The sequence below is a fragment of the Rhinopithecus roxellana genome, chromosome 21 (assembly GCF_007565055.1).
Source record: "Rhinopithecus roxellana isolate Shanxi Qingling chromosome 21, ASM756505v1, whole genome shotgun sequence".
NCBI lineage: Eukaryota > Metazoa > Chordata > Mammalia > Primates > Cercopithecidae > Rhinopithecus > Rhinopithecus roxellana.
The window spans coordinates 41,996,007-42,018,847 of NC_044569.1; the positions used below are offsets into that span (position 1 = coordinate 41,996,007).

A 22,841-nucleotide genomic window follows, 5' to 3' on the forward strand; every position below is an offset into this window, starting at 1 on the left:
CGAGACCATCCTCGCTAATATGGTGAAACGCCGTCTCTACTAAAAAATACAAAAAAAAAACTAGCCGGGCGAGGTGGCGGGCGCCTGTAGTCCCAGCTACTTGGGAGGCTGAGGCAGGAGAATGGCGTAAACCCGGGAGGTGGAGCTTGCAGTGAGCTGAGATCCGGCCACTGCACTCCAGCCTGGGCGACAGAGCAAGACTCCGTCTCAAAAAAAAAAAAAAAAAAAAAAAAAGTTTGGTAAATATCTCCATTTAAACCACCACAGAAGGACATATAAACCTTTAATATGTGTATATAATTTTCTATACACACATAGCTTTTTATTTGTATTTTTACACAAAGGGATTTCTTTTTTTTGTTTGTTTGTTTTTTTGAGACGGAGTCTCACTCCGTCTCCCAGGCTGGAGTGCAGTGATGCAATCTCGGCTCACTGCAAGCTCCCGCTCCTGGGTTCACGCCATTCTCCTGCCTCAGCCTCCCAAGTAGCTGGGACTACAGGCACCCGCCACCATGCCTAGATAATTTTTTGTATTTTTAGTAGAGATGGGGTTTCACCGTGTTAGCCAGGATGGTCTTGATCTCCTGACCTCGTAATCCACCCGCCTCGGCCTCCCAAAGTGCTGAGATTACAGGTGTGAGCCACTGTGCCTGGCCCACAAAGGGATTTCTATATCATGTGCCAGTAGGATACATTTTATTGGCGATGCATCATGGCTGATAGCGAAGCCAGCATGGAGGCAGGAGCTGTAAACAGTCTAAGGTTGCGGAGTGGGATAACAAATACTTAAGTAAAACTTCTAAGGTTGCTGAGTACAGGTACTTAAGTAAAATACTTAAATGTGATTTCTTAGTAATTGATAATGGTGATAGATAATCTAATTGGTTGATTAACTCATACTTTCCTACTAATTATACATCAGTTATTAACATAGCTTCAACCTCAAATGGATACAAGATGTCTTTTACTTTTTGAATTAGAATGAGGTGACTCTTCATTCCAGTTCTTTTTAAGCTGGTTATATTTGATAACCTTAAAGTATTTTTTTATGCATTTTCTTTATGCAATAATATGGGCAACATACTTTTGAGCACACTTTCTTGCAAAAGATGACTATGAATTAGGGAGGAATCTGGACTTGGAGGCAAGAGCAGCAGGCATTAGGACTTATGTAAATACTACAGACCAATCAGCAGAAGACCAAGAATTCAGGTCAATTAAAACAAATACCAACAGAAGTCCTCTAATATGCAGTTACAAAATGTTATCCAATGGCAGTAACTGAGTTTAGGAGTAAAGCAAGTAAGATACAACAGAAGATGGTTGTGTGCCTGACATTCTGTGAGGTAGGAATTTTTAATATCACTCACATGGATAGTCTTCCGTAAGTTAAATGGCTACAACTGGATGAGGAAGGAGACAAGAGTTAGGTAAGATTATAAAGGTATTTTATGTTTAAACTTGTTTTAAATTTAGTGTATGCTGATGAATAGACTCTAACTAGATTATGAAATAATAATGTAATATTTTAATTTTGTGTGCCTAAAATCAATTTATATAGCATAATCTAGGTCTTTTCTTTGATCTGTAGAACACTGGTGTGCCAATAATAAATTGTGAATATGCCGGTATATTGACCAGTTGTCTTTAGGGCGTCTAGAGTCCTTCTCTGGCTGTAAACAACCTTGATCACTTACCCCAATGTGTTATGAATTGAAAAAATACTGAAAGCTTAATGTAATCTATTACCATTAAATAATATATTTTATGGTAGCTGTTTGTCTCTGATTTTATGGAAAGTTCTTAATTTCTTACATCTTTATTCTTATTCATAAATACTAACAGAGTATGAACATAATTAAATTTCACAAGTTGGCAATACTTTTAAAGAAACTTGGAAATAAGAGGAAGGGACTGGGTGTAGTGGCTGATGCCTATAATCCCAGCACTTTGGAAGACCGAGGCCAGTGGATCACCTGAGATCAAGAGTTTGAGGCCTGCCTGGCCAACATGGTGAAACCCGTCTCTGCTGAAAATACAAAAATTAGCTGTGCGTGGTGGTAGTTGCCTGTAATCCCAGCTACTCTGGAGGCTGAGGCAGGAGAGTGGTTTGAACCCAGAAGGCAGAAGTTGCAGTGAGCCAAGATTGCCCACTGCCCTCCAGCTGGGAGGCAAAGCGAGACTCTCTCAGAAATAAAAATAAAAAAATAAAAAAGAGGAAGGGAATCCTTTTAGTCCAAATATAATTGTTTTTGTTTCAAGAATGTGGCCACTGTCGTTTATAACCTGATGGTATAACATACGGAATTATTAATAGTACAATGCCATCTTAATGACAAAACCTGTGAGTATAACAATGTATGAGATGGTCTTCCCTAATATTGAAAGTAAATTCTTCAGGAGTGTAAGATTTCAGTACAGATATCACTCAGTGTTTGTGTTTTCTTCTCTTCCTAGAGTTGTAAAGATGTGGCACCTGTGGAGAAGACTATTAAGTTACTTCCCAGTAGCCATGTTGCAAGACTACAAATATTCAGTGTGGAAGGACAAAAGGCAATTCAGATCAAACATCAGGATGAGGTTAATTGGATAGCAGGTGATATTATGCGTAATCTTATTTTTCAAATGTATGATGAAGGAGAAAGAGAAATCAATATAACATCCGCTTTAGCAGAAAAAATTAAAGTAAGTATCTCTAACAGATTGGTTATTTGTAAGAACTTTTTAAATTTTATGTTTGTAAGACTTTGAACAAGCTGTTTTATGGGTAGTCTCTAAAAAAAGTTGTCACAGAAAAATTATACTATCATTTCAAATTCTAAGAAGAAGAAGCTTTTTTCATGGAGTAGGTTGAAATGCGAATGATTCATGTGTGACAAAATTATACTTAGAAAAAAATGGTTTTGGCATTTTGTTTAGTTGTGCTCTTCCTGACTAGCTGTTTTTCTGCAGTCACAGTCAACATCACCACCTTGATAAAGCTAGCAATAAATTGGTAGCAGTTTTGAAAGCACTAAACAAAAGATCTGTTAAAGGCAAGCAGTGAAACAGTGTTGTTAACTACAGAGCCTCGATTTGGCCATTTAAATTACTGAAATTGGTATACCACTCTAAAAATATCCTTAGAAAAGAGTTTTGTTGGTCCTCATGAACCTGCTGTCATCTAAATATGACATTTGTACCTTGATAGGGTTGAATCTGCATGTTGAAACTTAATACCTCACTGAACAGGGACCCAAATCAAAATGTTAAGAGTCTTATTACATAAAGTAGACAGGTTTTTCGCATTTCCTTTATGGTTGACTGAAATAATAGTGGACAGTCTATGCTTGCTTCGCTTCTTTCAAAGTTCAGTTTGTTCTTCTATAATGAGACACATGCATTCTTCAAAATCACTCTGCTGTGCAAAATTGTGCAATAAAAAAATCACAGGACTTATGAGGGAAAATGGAAACTAGAGGCACAATATTCAAACTTTCTCAGTAACCCATTAAGAGAACCTAATAAAATAGTGGCAAAAACAATCATGATAATACATGTTAAATGTTAAGAAGTACATAAATACTGTAATAATATGGCAGTTTACCTAGCTTGATGAAGTCTTAGAAATGATTGCAGCTTTTGAGTTACTGTAAAGTGGTGGAAGGAAGGTTGTCTGAAAGTGAGGGGAAAGTTGTTTTAACAGTCTGTGGATGAGCATGGCTCATTAACACATAGTCAACTGAGGTGACTGATAGGTGTTTGAGGTGCAACATTTTTTGTGTTCCCATTTGATTGGTTCAGCTGCGCACAGTTTTCTGTGTTGACCTAGTTTTTTCAAAGATGAAATCGTACCTAAGCAAAAGTAAAATTTGCCTTATGCTTAAATTGTTTACTGATAATTGTATTGGAACAAAGTTGCATTTTTGAGGTAAACATGATTGTATTGGAACAAATTTGCATTTTCAAAGTAAGCATTGTAACAGAACTTACTGTACTTTTTTCCCCTTGACGTCTATGAAGATAAAATTCCCAAGTGTGGAAAAAGAATTTACCAAAATTCCAGGCTTTTTGAGGTAGTTAGAAATAAGCATTCCTCCATGTCTGGAGAGCTGACATTCATAGACTCTTAGTAAGGAGTCCCAGTTAACCAAATTTTTGGAGAGTTAACATTGTTTGGCAATTGCTCTTTCAGACTGGTATACACCATACCCATCCTGTGTTTCCAAACATAAGATCTGGTAATTCAAAAGGATTATTTAGCATGGGTTCAACTGACATGAGTTTTAAAATCTTATTTGGAACAATGCTTGTTCTAGCCAGCTTTTTTCCCCTTTGTAATGAGGGAAGAGAGAATTGAGATAGAAATAATTCTGATTCTGCTTGGAAAGGAGGTAACCATTTTATCTCTATAAGCAGATTTGAAGGTAGGTAGTGGTTTAATAGTGGTGCCAGGGATGTGGCTTCTGAGCTATTTCCTTTTCTCACAATCATGCTTCCACTGCCTCGTTTCTTAAGAAGTTTAAGAAAAACATTGAGTGGAGAGCCTCTCCCTATCATACCTTCTCTAAGGTTGTTGCCTGCATTTGACACATTGTGCCTCTAATTTGGTAATTATGTATGTCTATGCACTTCTTCATTGACAGTAAAGATAGTGAATACTCCTTTTTTCTTAAGTTGAATGTACAGCCTTTACAGTGGTTTTATGGTGTTGAGAGAATTAAGCCAAGATAGAGGGAATTCACCCTGAACTGAGCTGGGGAATCTGTTCAGAGGGGTACATAGCCAGGGTGAGTGAGGAAAGCCTTTTATCTTTTTTGTGGAACTCCTTCTTATTTTCCTTTTTTTTTTTTTAATACAATAAAGAACAGAGACTAAAGATGGTTTTAAAAGATAAAAAGGTAACTAAAAACATTAGAGCAGCATAAACTAGGAGACAGAATATTAGTGATTTTCATTAAAAAGTTAATTCACCATGGGCCAGGCGCGGTGGCTCACGCCCTGTAATCCCAACACTTTGAGAGGCTGAGGCAGGTGAATCACGAGGTTGAGAGTTCAAGACCAGCCTGGCCAAGATGGTGAAACCCCATCTCTACTAAAAAAATACAAAAATTAGCCAGGTGTGGTGGTGGGCACCTGTAATCCCAGCTACTCAGGAGGTTGAGAGAGAGAATTGCTTGAACCCGAGAGTCGGAGGTTGCAGTGAGCTGAGATCGCGCCACTGCACTCCAGCCTGGGCGACAGAGCGAGACTCGTCTCAAAAAAAAAAAAAAAGTTAATTCACCACGATCAAGTAGGCTTTATTTTTGAGATTCAAGGTTGGTTCAACATACGCAAATAAATGTGATTTGCCACATAAGCAAAGTTAAAACCATATGATTTAATATGGTTTCAATAGATGCAGAAAATGCTTTTGATAAAATCCAACATCCCTTAGTGATAAAAGCCATCACTAGATATTGAAGAATACACCTCAAGATAGTGAGAGCCATCCATGACAAACCCACAGCCAACATCATACCAAACAGGCAAAAGCTGGAACCATTCCCCTTGAGAACTGGAACAAGACAAGGATGCCGCTGTCACCAATTCTATTCAACATAGTACTGGAAGTTCTACCCAGAGCAATCAGGCAAGAGAAAAATAAAAGGTATCCAAATAGGAAAGTAAGTCAAACTGTCCCTTCATTGTGGAGGTGATTCTATACCTAGAAAACACTAAAGACTGCCAAAAACCTCCTGGAGCTGATAAACAACTTCAGTAGGGTTTTAGAATGCAAAATTAGTGTACAAAACTAGTAGCATTTCTGTATATCAGTAACTTTTAAGCTGAAAGCCAAATCAGTCCCATTTACGGTAGCCACAAAAAATGCAAAATGCCTAGGAATACATCTAGCCAAGGAAGTGAAAGATCTCTACAAGGAGAACTGCAACACTACTGAAAGAAATCGTAGGTAATACCCACAAGAAGGGAAAAACATTTCATGCTCATGAGTCAGAAGAACTAGTATGAGTCAGGTGACCATACTGCCCAAAGGAATCTACAGATTCAGTGTTGTTCATATCAAACTACTGTCATTTTTCACAGAATTGGAAAAAGGCTATTGTAAATTTCATATGGAACTAAAAAAGGGCTCAAAGCAATCCTAAGCAAAAATAACAAAATGAGAGGCATCACACTACCCATCTTCAAACTGTACTACAGAGCTACAGTAACCAAAACAGCATGCTACCGGTACAAAAACAAATACATAGACCAATGGAAGAGGTTGGAGAACCCAGAAATAAACCTGTACATGTAGAGCTATCTGATCTTTGACAAAGGCGACAATAACAAGCAATGGGAAAGGACTCCCTATTCAAAAAATTGTGCCGGGATAACTGGCTAGCCATATGCAGAAGAATGAAACTGGATCCCTACCTTTTACCTTATACAAAAATTAACTCAAGGTGGATTAAAGACTTAAATGTAAGATTTCAAACCATAAACATTCTAGAAGAAAACCTAGGAAATAGCCATTCTGGACGTCGGCCGTGACGAAGAATTTATGACCAAGTCCCCAAAAGCAGTTACAACACAAACAAAAGTTGACAAGTGGGCCCTAATCAAACTAAGGAGCTGCACAGCGAAAGAAACTACCAACAGAGTAAACAGACAGACTACAGAATGGGAAGAAATATTAACAAGCTATATATTCTGTAAAGGTCTAATATCCAGAATCTGTAAGGAACTTTAACAAGCAAAAAACAACCCCATTTAAAAAATGGGCAAAGGATATGAACAGATAACTTGTTAAGAGAATACATACATGTGGGTCAGCAAATATATGAAAAAAAGTTCAACATCATAATCATAATCATAGAGAAATGCAAATCAAAAGCAATGAAATACCATCTCACACTAGTCAGAATGACTATATTTAAAGATAACAGACGTCAAAAAATAACAGATGTTGGCAAGGTTGTAGAAAAGAAGGAATACTTATGCACTGTTACTGTAAATTAGTTCAGCCACTGTAGAGAGCAGTTTGGAGATTTCTCAGCCTTAAATAGAACTAACATTTGAACCAGCGATACCATTACTATATATATACCCAAATGAAAAATATACCATTTCACCAAATATACATGCAGTCTCTGTTTATCTCAGCACTATTCACAACAACAAAGACATAGGTGCCTATCAGTAGCGGACTGGATAAAGAAAATACACCACAGAATACTACACAGCCATAAAAAAGAACAAAATCATGTCCTTTGCAGCAACATGGGTGCAGCTGGAGGCCATTATCTTAAGTGAATTAATACAGGAACAGGAACCCAAATACTGAATGGTTTCACTTATAAGTGGGAGCTAAATGTTAAATACCCATGGAAAATATAGGAACAGTAGACACTGGAGATTCCAAAAAAGGGGAGAGTAGTAGAGGAGCAAGGGTTGAAAAACTACCTAATGGGTACTATTCTCATTACCTGGGCAATGGGATAACTCATAGACCAAACCTCAGCGACATGCAATTTACCCATGTAACAAACCTGTATATGTACCCACTGAACCTAAAAGTAGAGGAAAAATAAAGTGTAAATTAGAATTTTTTTAAAAAAAAGATTGTTAGTGATTTTAAGGCCAGGTATGGTGGCTCACACATGTAATCCTAGCACTTTGGAAGGCTGAGGTGGGAGGATTGTTGGAGGCTAGGAGTTTAAGACCAGCATGGGCAACATAGTGAGACCCCATCTTAATAAAAACTTAGGCAGACCTGGTGGTGCATGCCTGTAGTCTCAGGTACTCAGGAGACTGGGGCAGGAGCATTGCTTGAGCCCAGCAATTGGAGGCTCCAGTGAGCTGTGATCATGCCATTGCACTCCAACCTGGGCTACAGAGAAAGACCTTGTCTATAAAATCTAAAAGTAAAAATAGAATATGAGTGATTTTAAAATCAACTATAGAAGTCTAAATAAAAGTAGAGAGAAAGTTGAGGTCAGAATTCTTAAATAGAAAGTATTGGAAGTTTAAAAGTAAGGACAGAGTAGAGCAAACAACTTGAAAAAGTATGGATTAAATGACAAAATATGGAATGTAAGAGATGTAAATTAATACAGAACTGAAAGCACCCAAGAAGAGATTAAGGCCAAAGTATGTCCAGAAAGTTAAATAAAACTTTTTTTCTCACCTTGCTGAGTAAGAATAAGGTCCACCTAGATCTCATTCAAAGCCTTCCCATAAATAGGATTCTTTTCAAAAAATAATTGAATATTGCTTTTCAGAATTACATGATCTGATTTATATGTTACTTTTAAACGATAATGGCCACAGTGATACTTTTGTGGCAAAGCACTAAAGAAATGATTGAACAATTTTTATTTTGTCTCACTAAAAAATAGGGCAACAGGCTGGGCGCGGTGGCTCAAGCCTGTAATCCCAGCACTTTGGGAGGCCAAGATGGGCGGATCACGAGGTCAGGAGATCGAGACCATCCTGGCTAACACGGTGAAACCCCGTCTCTACTAAAAATACAAAAACTAGCTGGGCGAGGTGGCGGGCGCCTGTAGTCCCAGCTACTCGGGAGGCTGAGGCAGGAGAATGGGTAAACCCGGGAGGCGGAGCTTGCAGTGAGCTGAGATCTGGTCACTGCACTCTAGTCCGGGCGACAGAGCGAGACTCTGCCTCAAAAAAAAAAAAAAAAAAAAACAAAAATAGGGCAACATTAACAACAGAGACAAAGGGGATGCCTTCGTATCATAATAGTATATGAACCACACCATTTCTGACCATAAAGAGACTTTTTTCTTGGGGGTGAAGAAGATGGATTATAATGTAGTTTTCATGGTGAAACCCCGTCTCTACTAAAAATACAAAAAACTAGCCGGGCGACCTGGCGGGCGCCTGTAGTCCCAGCTACTCGGGAGGCTGAGGCAGGAGAATGGCGTGAACCCGGGAGGCGGAGCTTGCAGTGAGCTGAGATCCGGCCACTGCGCTCCAGCCTGGGCGACAGAGCGAGACTCCGTCTCAAAAAAAAAAAAAAAAAAAAAAAAAAAAAAAAAAAAAAAAAAAAAAAGTAGATAAGTGGCAGTAGAAGAACATTACACAGACTAAGCTTTATTATTCTTAAATATATCATTTTTTTCTAGGTTAATTGGACTCCTGAGATTAACAAAGAACACTTGCTACAGGGTCTTCTTCCTGATGTGCAAGTACCAACATCTGTAAAAGATATGCGCTATTGCCAGGTTTCATTCCAAGATGATCATGTGTCTTTGGAAAGTGCATTTACAGTAAGGTTTGTGGACTCATTATATTTTGCGGCCTGTGGCAACAAAATACTTTCCTCCATTGCACATATATGAAAGTTGTTTTTAGTGTAAAAATACTACGGTTTCAATGAAATATGATAGATTGTCTTTGGAATAAAGTATCATTGGTGATAGCGATTAATTTTTATCACTATAACCTTGCACTGAATTGGCCGCCTAGTATCTGGAACCTTTATTAAAGGAAAGTTTAGTGCCAGCAACAGTGAAAACACCTGCAAAATGAAAAAGACATGAAAAATACAAAAGATACAGTGTGATCAGTCAGTGTTGTTCAGAAGGAAAAATTCTTTCATTGCTTAGTGAGAATTTTTAAAGCTGAGAGTCCCACCAGAGTTAATATGTAGAACTTATATTGAAGGGACAGAATTAAGAGAATGTGTGAAAAAAAAACTTTTACACTGGCCTATCAATTTCTTGGCCACCTCTTTTCCAATAACTTCTTGGACTTCAATTCCTCTACCCATTTCTATACTTTTCCCAACACTTAGGATAGTTCTGTTTTTGAGATAGAATTTTCAAATGCGCTGCATTCTGACCGTGATGACATCACTCAATGAGTTATTAACTCGTCTGTTTTCTTGTCATAATTTCCTCTTAATCCAGCATAAATACTGTGACTTAACATGTTTGTAAGTTTTTGGTCCGTATTCTCTACTATCTTTGCAAAGTATCTTTTTCCTATTTTCTTTTGGGTTAATAGCAGATTATATAAATTAAACAGTTATTTGAAGGGGTGTTATTATATTTGAGTTATTGGATATGAACATTATATATGTTATTCTGTAGCATGTTGGAACTACTTCAATTAATGGTCTAACTAAAGACTTCTAACTTGTTAAACAATTTCAGACCACTTCCTGATGAACCTAAACATTTAAAATGTGAGATGAAAGGAGGAAAAACCGTACAGATTGGCCAAGAGCTTCAAGGAGAAGTAGGTTAGTATAGCTTGCTTTAAAAACAAACAACAAAAAAACTTCTGATGTTTCCTTCTATGGATGTTTTAGATATGTAATCTGAAAGGAAAGCTTTTGGGTTCATATAATGTTACTGGTTTAAAATCTGTTGTCAGACAAGATTGAAGTATTTTCATTACGTTTGCCCGGGCTCATAGCTTTGAAATCAGTTTAACAAACATATTTTGTTGAAAAAAATCTTGCCTTTTGTTAGAAGTAATAATATTACTAATTAGAAGTTAATAAGAAAAGTATAAAGTAAGCTTGGCATGGTACACGTGCCTGTGGTCCCAGCTACCCAGGAGGCTGAGGCGAGAGGATTGCCTGAACCAAGGGGTTTGAGGCCAGCCTGGACAAAATAGTGATACTGTACTCCTAAAAAAATTCTTTTTAAGTTCTGGGGTACATGTGCAGAACGTGCAGGTTTGTTACATAGGTATACACGTGCCATGGTGGTTTGCTGCACCCATCAACCCGTCATCTACATTAGGTATTTCTCTTAAGTGCTATCCCTCCCCTAGCCCCTACTCCCCGACAGGCCCTGGTGTGTAATGTTCCCCTCCCTGTGTCCGTGTGTTCTCATTGTTCAACTCGCACTTAAGAGTGAGAACAGGCAGTGTTTGGTTTTCTGTTTCTGTGTTAGTTTGCTGAGAATGATGGTTTCCAGCTTCATCCATGTCCCTGCAAAGAACATGAACTCATCATTTTTTATGGCTGCATTAAAAAATTTTTTTAAACATGAAAGTATAATGTATATGTATGAATGGATTCCTATGTATTTTTTCTTATGTCTAGAAAATTACATTAAAATATTATCTTCAAATTTTCATGGTAAAAAAATCTGATTAACATTAGCATCGTGTTAAATGTAGTTGAAAATATACTTATGTAAATCTTTATTTTATAGTGAATTTAAAAAATGAGTATAATTATTTTATACCAAAAATTAGTAAGAGAACAAAGAGTAAGTTTCTAAGCATGTTTTTATAAAGTATATTGTAGATATTTATATCTTCTATTAAAAGATAATACTAAAATAAAACTTCCCCTTTTTTAGTTCTAATAATTACGGATCAGTACGGAAATCAGATTCAAGCATTTTCACCAAGTTCTTTATCTTCTTTGTCAATTGCTGGGGTTGGACTTGATAGCTCAAATTTGAAAACAACCTTTCAGGTATGGTTATTTTCTATACCATGTTGGTTTGATTCATTCTATTGTTATATGTGTAACAAAAAGTTTGGGAAAAACTAGTATAACAAAAAAGTTTGATTTTAGTTTTTAAATTGAAAAGTCATAAAAGGCATTTAAAAATCTTATAATGAAAAAGTTTGAACATACGCAGAAATAAACATAGAATGCATATTTCTTGTGTTCTCATCATCTTCAGCAGTCATCATTCTCCCCATACCATATCATTTTGAAGCAAATTCCAGACATCATACCATTTTATCCATAAAGATTGTGGTGTATAGATTTTTTTGATAGCTTTTCATAGTAGCTGTTTAAATAAAATTTATTGGTGTTTAAACCCTGTATTAACAGGATGCTGAGGAGAAAAATCATTATAAAGGTTTGCAACTGTGCACTTAATTCAGGTTAGCTTAAAAAATAAAAACTCTGGTGGAATTCTTTCAGTTTAAAACAAACAAGCATGCTGTACTCTGCTTGGAGAGGTAGAGACAGCTTTAGCAAAAAGGACATGGTGGAGTTGGGTCTTAAGGAACCTGCCAGTCCACAGTGGGTGAGAGAGAAGATCTCTCAGGTCAAAGGGAAGTTAAATTCATTTAGATCATTGAATGCTTTTTAAAACTTTTCCTCTTTGAGAGTCTCTATTACACTTTTTCTTAACAGGGGTAGTCACAAAAATAACTTCCATGTTTCCCTTCTAACTAGCGTTTCTGTCTCCAGTAATCTGTTCTGCTCTTTTCTAATGTTTTATCATTTTCACTACTGAGGAACTTTGAATGATATTTTGTTCCCTCCACAATGATAAAATGTGCTCTTTGACTTTTAGGTTCTTCCATTTTCTAGCTTCACGCTACAGGTACATGAAATCAGAAAATAAATGTGCTCCTATGGTTATGAATAAACAATCCCTGCTTCCTATCATTCTGTGCACAGGCTCCTAATTGTTCCTAAATTATAACCGATCTTCCTACATCTTCAGTTATTCTACTAGATCCGTCCCACCGGCATGTAAACATGCTGGAATGTCACTCATCTTAAACAAACAAAAGGAAAAATCCCTCCAGAAAAACCAGCAAAGCTTCATTTGGCTCTGTATTCCTGTCCATCTACTGCCCTCCTCCATTTTATAGTAAAACTCCTTGGAAGAGTTGTATGTTTTCACATCCTTTTCTGTCATTCTGTAGCAAGCCACTCTCATCATGTTTTTCTGCTTTGTTCTACCTGACCAAATCCAGGGGTCAATTTTCAGTTCTCATGCTACCCATTAGACCTATCAGCATGTTACATTCTACTGCATTTGAAATCAATTGCCTTAGTATGGCCTGTAATACCTATAGTATTCCACCCTACCATAATCTCACCCCTTTCTCTCTCCATAGCTCTTTACTCTCCAGCCAAGTGGACTTTTTTCTACTTCTGTTGTTCTGTAATTGATGTATACCATCTTGGCCTATTTTCGGAATTATATATTTAATTCTGTTTGTACCCATCTACAATTTGTAAATGCAATTTCATTTTCAAGATTTGAAATAAAACCAGAACAACTTCCAACATGACTTTAAAAAAGAAATCACCCCTTCAGAAGGGCTTTTGGTTCAGAAGAGCTATCAAATTTGGAACCCTAAGATAGACTTTACATATTTTGAACTTCAGTACATTTTACTAAGGAATATCTATTTAATTTGTATTCTGAATATTGAAAAATTCTTCTATGCTTATTGGGCTTTTAGGAGAGATTAATTTTGATTATTTTGCAGTGACTTTTTACATAAAATGTTCTGTTCTACAGATCATTGAGAACATAAAACATGAAGTTTTCTCTCTGATTTATTTATTTAATTTTTTAAGATAGGATCTCACTCTTTTGCCTGGGCTGGAGCGTAGTGCAATGTTGTGAATATGGCTCACTGTAGCTTCGACCTCCTGGGCTCAAGTGATCCCACCAGAGCCTCCCAACTAGCTGGGACTATAGACGCTTGCCACTTCACCTGGCTAATTTTAAAATTTTTTGTAGAGATGGGGTCTTACTCTGTTGCCCAGGCTGGTCGTGAACTCCTGGGCTCAAGGGCTCCTTCCGCCTAGGCCTCGTAAAGTGCTGGGATTATATAGTCAGGAGCCACTGTGCCTGGCCTGATTTTAAAATTTTGGTGAAATATTGTTACAGCAGCCCAGAAACAAAAGCAAAATTTTGATGAAGTAGGTTTGGACCTAGTAGAAATTTAAGATGACCGAATCTTCAAGGGTCACCGTTAAAATATGAATACTATAGCACTCACGCCAGTGTGGAATCATTCAGTCATATTGCAGAGATTATAGGCTAGTTTCTTTTCTTTTCTTTTTTCTTTTTTTTTTTTTTTTTTTTTGAGACGGAGTCTTGCTCTGCCGCCCAGACTGGAGTGCAGTGGCCGGCTCTCAGCTCACTGCAAGCTCCGCCTCCCAGGTTCAAGCCATTCTGTCTCAGCCTCCCAAGTAGCTGGGACTACAGGCGCCCGCCTCGTCGCCTGGCTAGTTTTTTGTATTTTTTAGTAGAGACAAGGTTTCACCATATTAGCCAGGATGGTCTCGATCTTCTGACCTCATGATCCGCCCGTCTCGGCCTCCCAAAGTGCTGGGATTACAGGCTTGAGCCACCGCGCCCGGCCAATAGATGAGAAATGAGAGGTAAGAAAAAGGAAGTAAGGGGATAGATAGTATGCCAATAAGTAAGGTGATCAGGGGAGAGCCTCTTATTAAGGTATCATGTACAAAAATCTAAAGAAAAACAATGTGTATATCTGGTAAGTAATGTTGCAAACAGAGGGAAAGAAAAGTATAAAAGCTGTTCAGGTAGCAGAAAGGAGACAGTACAAGGAAGAGGGAAATTAAGAAAAGGTAAGATAAAGAGACATAGCCAGAACCTTTTGGATCCCCTACCCCTTGAAAGAAGAAATTCAGTCTCTCCTCTCTTGAAAATAAAATTTATGACATGCCATTATTGCATAGGTACAATTTATTTTCTGTCCTGTTACCAAGAAACACATCTGTATGCCCATGGGTTAATGACAAAACATTTTATTTTGTTTTTCTGAAAACTAAGTGATACCCCCTGTCTTTCTCAATGTACTTTTTCTCACTAGGAAAACACACAGAGTATAAGTGTAAGAGGCATCAAATTTATTCCAGGTCCTCCTGGAAATAAGGATCTTTGTTTTACTTGGCACGAGTTTTCTGACTTTATTCGAGTGCAACTAATTTCTGGACCTCCTGCTAAACTTCTTCTTATAGACTGGCCAGAACTGAAGGAGGTAAGTCACTTCATGTCTTCACTGAGAGAATTTAATATTACATGGCCTATTACTTTCAGATTGTCAGTGGATCAGAACAGATATATTTTGTTGCTAAAGTAACAACTAACAGTTGTTAACAGTAAAAATAACAAAAGAGCAAGGTAATGTGAGTCTTAATACTTTGCTATTTGATTCATCATTGTGTCCTCATTTGTTAAAAATGAGTGTAATAATTCAGATCTTAAAAACTACATTACAGAGAATTTCAAACATGCATAAAAATAAAAAGAATAGTGTAGCGAACTCCCATGTGCCAATTACCTAGTTTCTACAGTTACTGATTTTTGCCAATTTTGTTCTTTGTTCTCTTATACTAATCTAATAACTTTTTGTTGGAGTTTTAAAAAGCATATCTCAGACATCAAGTCATACCCATAAAAACTTCAGTATGCCTTCCTATGCAAGTACTTAAATTTTAAACACTAATTTTGTAAATGTCAGCCAAATCCTTTGATTTTTTTTTTTTTTTTTAACTGAAGTTTTAGAATTCTAATTTGATGGGCAAAAATTGTACATATTTATTGTGTACAACATATTTTGAAATATGTATACATTGTGGAATGGCTAAATCAAGCTAATTAACACACATATTACTTCACATTTTTTTGTGGTGAAAACATTTGAAATCTATTCTCCTAGCAGTTTTGAAGAATGCAATATACTATTAACTATAAACATCATCATACAATTGATCTTTTGAACTTAATACCCCTATCTAACTGAAATTTTGTATCCTTTGATGGAATTCTAGTTTTAAAATGTCCAGATACCGGCATTTGCTTATGGAATAGCAGGGCTTTAACGGTTTGTTTTGTTTTGTTTTGTTTTGAAACAGTTTCTCTTGTTACCCAGGCTGGAGTGTGGAGTGCATTGGCACGATCTTGGCTCACTGCAGCTTCCACCTCCCGGGTTCAAGCGATTATCCTGTCTCAGCTTCCCAAGTAGCTGGGATTACAGGCATGTGCCACCATGCCCGGCTAATTTTGTATTTTTAGTAAAGATAGAATTTCACCATGTTGGCCATGGTTGGTCTCAAACTCCTGACCTCAGGCAGTATGTCCACTTTGGCCTCCCGAAGTGCTGGGATTACAGGCATGAGCCACCGCACCCAGCCAGGACTTTAACTGTTGATGTGATAGCTAACTTTGAAAAAATTTTTATTTAAAAAAGTTTAAAAAATTATTTATTTTTAATAGAGACAGGATTTCACCATGTTGACCAAGCTGATCTTGAGCTCCTGGGCCCAAGCGATTCTTCTGCCTCATTCTCCCAAAGTTCTGGGATTACAGGTGTGAACCACCGTTCCCAGCCCACATTTTCTGTAAAAGAAAATGAACTCACACAATCATGGTAGTAGGTAAATTTATCTTAGTAAAGGGGCAGGTCATCTAAGAAAGGTTAACATACTCATGCCTTAGTTTGAGATTGCTCTTTTTCACTTGTGAGTTTAAAAAGCAGATTAACTGGTTATGACAGTGTGCTTTATAAAACACAGATTTTAAAATAATAATGTGTTGACTAAAGGGTTTTACTGAAAAGCCAGTGCATTTTTTTTTTCTGGGAGCACTTACAAAACATAAATTAACCCACTTTTTATACCTATTGATGCCAATAAGGGATTTGTTGATTGACTATCACCTGGAACAGTTGTGTGAAATAGTTTTGAGGTGGAAAAAACTGGACATGTTTGTCTTATATCATTTTGGGGGATAAATATAAAAAAATAATGATGGCTGTTGGCTCAAAAATTTGTAAGAGTTATTTGTAGATCCATAATAATCCAGAAACTTAAAACATAAACTAATATATCAGTCTGTTGAGATATGGTTATATGTAGATGGGGCTAGAAAAATGATTATTTGATATCTAATTTTTCTAAGTTTTCTAATTGCTGACCCATCTTCTCCCTGATAGGATCTGTTCAAAGAGGAGGAACTGATATAATATATAAACATGATGAATAGAAAAATATATGGGTGTAAATAAATACATATATTATTCTTTATAAATGAGGGAGCTGGCCAGGTGCAGTGGCTCATGCCTTGTAATCCCAGCACTTTGGGAGACCAAGGTGGAAGAATTGCTTGAGCCCAGGAGTTAAAAAGTACCAGGTGGGGCAACATAGTGAGAATTTGTCTCTGTAAAAAAGTAAAAGAAAAAAGATAAGTAAATGAGGAAACTGAAATTCTGAAATATTAACATGCCAGTATTAAAAAGTAACATTAAATGTGATATTAAAATGCTTATGAACTTTTTTTTTTGGAAATTTGCTTTTTCTATTTTCTAGAAAACATTGTTATTAGTCGTTTGGGCTGCAAGTCATTTGCTTAAAGATAACCTTTAAAAGTAGCTAGGAGTCCTTTACAAACTTAGACTGTCCTTTAAAGGTAGTTTTGGTAAACAGTTACTTGATTAGGAATGAAATACTGTATGTTTACATTTGGACTCAGAAGTTTTCAAAATTCAAGCTTTTTGTAAACTTTGGCAGAGGGAACAAGGCTGTAGCTGTGTAAACTTTATGGTAGAGGGACACAACTAAACCAATCTCAAGGGTCTTTGGTTTTTTCATAATGTCCTATCCATAGCAGAATGTTAATTTTTCTTTCCATTTTCAGCAGCCTTTTCCCGTAATCTGGTAACCAACTACCTCAGTTGAGAGTAGGGGATAGAGGAAGCAGAAGGAACATTCTTGTTAGAAGGGAGGTGATAAATCAGTTTTTTGTTTTTGTTGTTCTTTAGTTCCCTTTCATCTTTTGTAAACTTTTAAAATGTTGACCCAGAGGATTGGGCTTTTGTCAGGTATCTTGTTTAACACTGTGTTTCCTTTGATGTGCCCAATATTAATAGGTCAGTAAGCAGATTTCTGGAATTATACAGCCTTACATATTAGCTAGGGAAAAAGCAAGAAGCATTTTAAGTCAACAAGACAGTGTAGATCATCAGTGAATAGTCCTATTTAACCAAGGGCTAGAAAGCCATGTTACTATTTTTAATGCACAATGGCAAGAGAGCTGAACATTAACTGAAGGAGAAGCTAAACTAGAGATTGCCAATGCTAAATCTGAGAACCAAAGATAGGTTTCCATTTCTGTTGAACACATTCTAGTACTTACATAGCATTTGCATTGTGTTAGATGTTATAAGTAATCTAAAGATGATTTCAGGTGTACGCTTAGGTTATATGCAAATACTATGCAATTTTATATAAAAAAGTTGAATATCTGCAGCTTTTGGTATCCACTAGGGGTCTAGAACCAATCTCCTGTGGATACTGAGGGAAGACTGTAATGTCAGGTGTTGCTTTACCTTTTTTCAGATCATTTATCATTTCGATAAGAGGGTCACACAATTTAGTTGACTTTCAAAAGTTTGTTTTCATTGACCAAAGAAGCCATTTGCGAATAGAACAGAGATAAATTAAGTGATCGTTACACAAATATACAAGTAATTGCATTGTTTGGCCCATATATTTTAGTGTTTCTTAAAATATTTCTATTCTTTTCAGTGCATTCCAGTGATTAATGGAAGAGATTTACAGAACCCTATTATTGTTCAACTTTGTGATCAGTGGGATAATCCAGCACTGGTACAACATGTTAAAATAAGTCTTACAAAAGCTAGCAATTTAAAGGTAAGTTTTAAACTTCCTTACATCTTCATTTAAAATTCTGGATTTCATTTTCATGATAGTATCTTTAGCTGTCATATTGCTTCTTTTTTAAAAAATATATTTTACATAATCTTTATTATTACTTAGCGTAAATAAACCTCAAAAAATTTTTAAATTATTTTGAGGAAGTAGAATTTATATATTACAATAGTACAGCACGGGGCCAACATTGTACAGTTATGACTGTTTTAATGTTTCTTATATAGTACTAGTAAGATTTGCATTTCAGATTAGGATGAATAAATAGATAATTAACACTGACAAAGTGAATGAAGACAGATACTACAGGGACCCACAGAATGGATTAAGGAACAGGCATTATTGGGGAAACATACATGGTGAGGCTAAACAAAAAGAGTCATGCAGGTACCTGTCCTGTACTTATAGAGAGCTACCAGATCCTGGGCAGAGCTGCTAGAACATGTTGGTCTATTCTAGGGTGAGGCTCCTGCCCTCTGTGGTTCTTCTTATGGGGCAAGTATGAACATGGTCTTATAAAGTTGGGGAACAGTCTTGACTACCAGAAAGTTCAAGATTAGGTATCAGTTATTCCCATGAGTATTGAGAAGCTGCTTGGGATCTAGGGGCTGGTGCAAAGTTGGAGGCCCTCCTTCTAGGGGAAAGAGGAAAAGCTGCTAGTTGTGTGTGTGTGTGTGTGTGTGTGTGTGTGTGTGTATGTGTGTGTGTATATAATTTTTTTTTTTTTTTTCTGAGACAGAGTCTCGCTGCAACGCCCAGGGTGGAGTGCAATGGCGTGATCTTGGCTCACTGCAACCTCTGCCTCCCAGGTTCAAGTGATTCTCCTGCCTCAGCCTCCTGAGTAGTTGGGATTACAGGCATGTGCCATCATGCCTGGCTAATTTTTGTATTTTTAGTAGAAACGGGGTTTCACCATGTTGGCCAGGCTGTTCTCAAACTCCTGACCTCAGGTAATCCACCCGCCTTGGCCTCCCAAAGTGCTGGGATTACAGGCGTGAGCCACCATGCCTGGCTATAAAGTTGTATTTTTATACTGTCTCTTCTATTTGTTGAAGGGAATTCATTGGTCCCAGCCAGGTTGTTACTAGGCAAGCCAGGGGGAGTTGGGGTCATATTCAGACAATCTTGAGTATCCCTCCACATATAAAAAATAAATATAAATGTAATGAAGAAACCAGTTGATAAAGATGATGTTTCTCTTGCAATTATTTATAGTTCAATCAGAATCCCAGTAGGGATTTCCCAGAACCTGAAAAGGTGATCTTAAAAGTTGTATGGAAGATTAAAGTGCCAAGAATGGCTTGTTATACACATGGACCTGTTTTCATAGTAATTACAGTTGGAGTTTTTAAATGAGTCTGTTAAATGAGTCTATGATATTGCTGCTATAAGACCTGAAAAGACTTACTTCTCTGGCTTGTCAGTAAGGATTTGATACCCAGATGGGAGACTTATTTTGAGAAAGATGGGTTGAGAGACAATGGACCAGAGAGTAATTGGGACAGGTATAAACATAGGACTTCATCCTATCATTTCACGTGTGCTTTCTCATTTTTTCCTATTCAGCTATTGCTTTTCCTGTCTGCATGTACCATTATTACCTATTCTTTAGGTTCTATTAAGTTGAGATGGGTTTTAGGGTTTGGGAGAAAGTCTGATTTTTCTTCTACTGTGGTCTACAAATTCACTGTTATTCTGAATGTTTGCTCCCAGTAGAGTTAGATGACGATTATTTTTAACCCCATAATAAAGATATGATTCTGGTTTCTGGAGAACCATCTGTAAAAGGCTGAGAGACCCTTCTAAATCCGTTATTAGGAAATGTGGCCACTGATTCTTAATCTCTTGAAAGTGAAAGCTTGGTTATCACTGTGAATGTAGTATTGCAGTAAAAATTTGAGAAGTGTATCTGAGTAAACATTCAAGAGAAAAATGAAGAATGAAGATAGTGCTATGATCCTTTGACTTGAGTATGTGTGTTCAGTATATATTTCTCCAGTGCAGTCCCCTACACCTGCCCCAGCTTTAGAATATACCTTCAGTGTTTGTGTAAACAAACTTCATTTGATGTATCAGTGATATTGAAATGGTGAGCTAGAAATCTGCAACTTAGTAACTGAAATACATTAAATTCTAGTGAAATTGATCAAGATGAGTGATTGTTACTCTACTTTGGATTATATCATTACATGCTACATTATTCCAACTAGTTCAGATTTTTAAAATTTATATTTTGGAAGTATGCAAATACTGCTTTTAAAATAGGAATAGACGGAAAGAACATTGTAATGGAAGAAAAGAACTTGATTGATCTCTAGAATTTTCTAATTAACCATTTTGTTTTGTTTTGTTTTGTTTTTAGCTCACGCCTTCAAACCAACAGCATAAAACAGATGAGAAAGGCAGGGCTAATTTGGGAATATTCAGTGTTTTTGCCCCTAGGTAAGAACCAAAAGTTTGATAGTTGTTGGTGTTATAGAGATTCATTTTTCTTCTACTGCTTGCTAAAGTTAAAAGTAATGACTATCCTTCTATTTAATGGTAGGCAAGAGTTGAGACTGAATAGAAGTTGAGAGGTTTTCTAAGAGTTGAACTTTGCAGTAAATTGTCTCAGAATTTTTAGGTTATTAACTAAAATTAATTAAATGTAATTTGAACCCCTCTCCTCTTTTGTTTTGTTTTGTTAGAGGAGAGCATACTCTGCAGGTTAAAGCCATCTATAACAAAAGTATCATAGAAGGACCTATAATTAAGTTAATGATTCTTCCAGATCCAGAAAAACCCGTTCGTCTCAATGTTAAATATGATAAAGATGCTTGCTTCTTAGCAGGAGGTCTTTTCACTGGTGAGTATTTCATATACATAAATAAATCTATAATGATAATTTACTTTGTACAGTTAGTGGAATAAATTACTTATCCTAGGTGTTTAGCACAATAAAAAATCATGCTTATAATAGCCTTTTTTAAAAAAAAAAAATCCTTTTAAGTGGCAAAGAAAATATATTTAACTTAGCAATGCCTACTCTCATTCCCGTGTCTTGAATTTATTTTAATATCAAGAATGAACTGAAAGTTCATACATAAACTGATAGGCTGAGGTAATTAATTCATGTGGTGTTTGTACATTCACTGAATTGTAAAATTGTGTGAAAGAAATAGGAACCAAATGGTGAGAATTATGGAGTTATGCTCTACTAAATATTGTGTTGTGATCTTAAACCCATCATAACTAGAATCATTTAGCTTAATTTGAGTGAAAATATATCACATCAGCATTTATGATTAAAGATATTTAAGAAAAACAAACATTTATTAAATACTGCTATGTTAAGATACTATGCTGTGCTCTGAATTACAATAATGAATAAGACAGTTTTCAGTGTGCTCAGTCTAATGTAGGAGACAGGGAAGCAGATGATTTCAATATTATGTGGCAGATATTAAGTCAATAGGAAATTAGTTTTTGCTTTACACAAATAATTTTCTGGAAGACTTCCATTTTCTTAAAAAGGTGAATCCCTGTACATAGTTTTAAGTAGTGAATGAAGCACCTCAAAGTTTAGATTAAAAAATTTTTGACAATAATTTTTAATAATTAAGTTACATGTATACATAGCTTTTTATACTTTATAAAGTAGACTCTATACCATATGTAAAATATTAAGTCTATTTCAGGGAGATCTATTTCCTGTTATTAAAAAACTATAATAACAGGTGCCAAATGAATGTTACAGGTGGTAAATATAATGGGAATATTATATATAATGATCTCTTGGCTATTGTATGCTATTGAAAATCATACAAGAAAGTAAATATTCTGTTCTTGGAATACATAAAGCATATGGTGCTATGACCAGTTGGCGTAACTCTTAAGTTGCTGAGTATACATTCTAGTCTTTTTGGTCTTGTATGCTAGAATTTATACATTTCTTCATCAGAATTGTATTAACATTTAAATAACATGTATGCTTTAAACATTTAAATAAGATGTTTGCTTTAAGGCATGCAATTATTTAACCATATCCATTAATTGAACTAGAAAGAAAATAATTTTTTGATGTTTACCATGACAGATTTTATGATTAGTGTTATTTCTGAAGATGACAGTGTCATTAAAAATATTAATCCAGCACGTATTTCCATGAAAATGTGGAAGCTATCTACCAGTGGGAACCGACCCCCAGCAAATGTGAGTCATGGGAAGCATTTTTTGAAGTTAAAAATGGTTCTTACATTTAACTTAAAACTAAATCTCATTTAATGTAAATATATAATGTTATATAAATTTGAGAAATGGAAGTTAATTCAATTCATTCCTTGGAGTTAAAGAAATTACATCAGTCTATGTTTCAAAATTGACAGTTGATGCTATTGAAAAAGAGTAGTCTACATTGTGATTTTTCTTAACATTTTAAGATGCCTAC

The 22,841-nt window shown here is 36.1% G+C and overlaps 1 protein-coding gene across 4 annotated transcripts in view; it reads left to right on the forward strand.

Moving 5' to 3' along the window:
- Positions 1 to 22,841, forward strand: part of SMCHD1 (structural maintenance of chromosomes flexible hinge domain containing 1) — a 158,369-nt gene that overhangs the window by 82,622 nt on the left and 52,906 nt on the right. For all 4 annotated transcript variants that reach the window (XM_010353189.2, XM_030926202.1, XM_030926203.1 and 1 more), the window contains 9 exons: positions 2,458 to 2,685; positions 9,111 to 9,259; positions 10,143 to 10,231; positions 11,307 to 11,425; positions 14,557 to 14,724; positions 18,272 to 18,397; positions 20,778 to 20,857; positions 21,103 to 21,260; positions 22,491 to 22,606. In XM_010353189.2, coding sequence (XP_010351491.1) covers positions 2,458 to 2,685; positions 9,111 to 9,259; positions 10,143 to 10,231; positions 11,307 to 11,425; positions 14,557 to 14,724; positions 18,272 to 18,397; positions 20,778 to 20,857; positions 21,103 to 21,260; positions 22,491 to 22,606 — 1,233 coding nt within the window. The remainder of the gene's footprint in view (positions 1 to 2,457; positions 2,686 to 9,110; positions 9,260 to 10,142; positions 10,232 to 11,306; positions 11,426 to 14,556; positions 14,725 to 18,271; positions 18,398 to 20,777; positions 20,858 to 21,102; positions 21,261 to 22,490; positions 22,607 to 22,841) is intronic.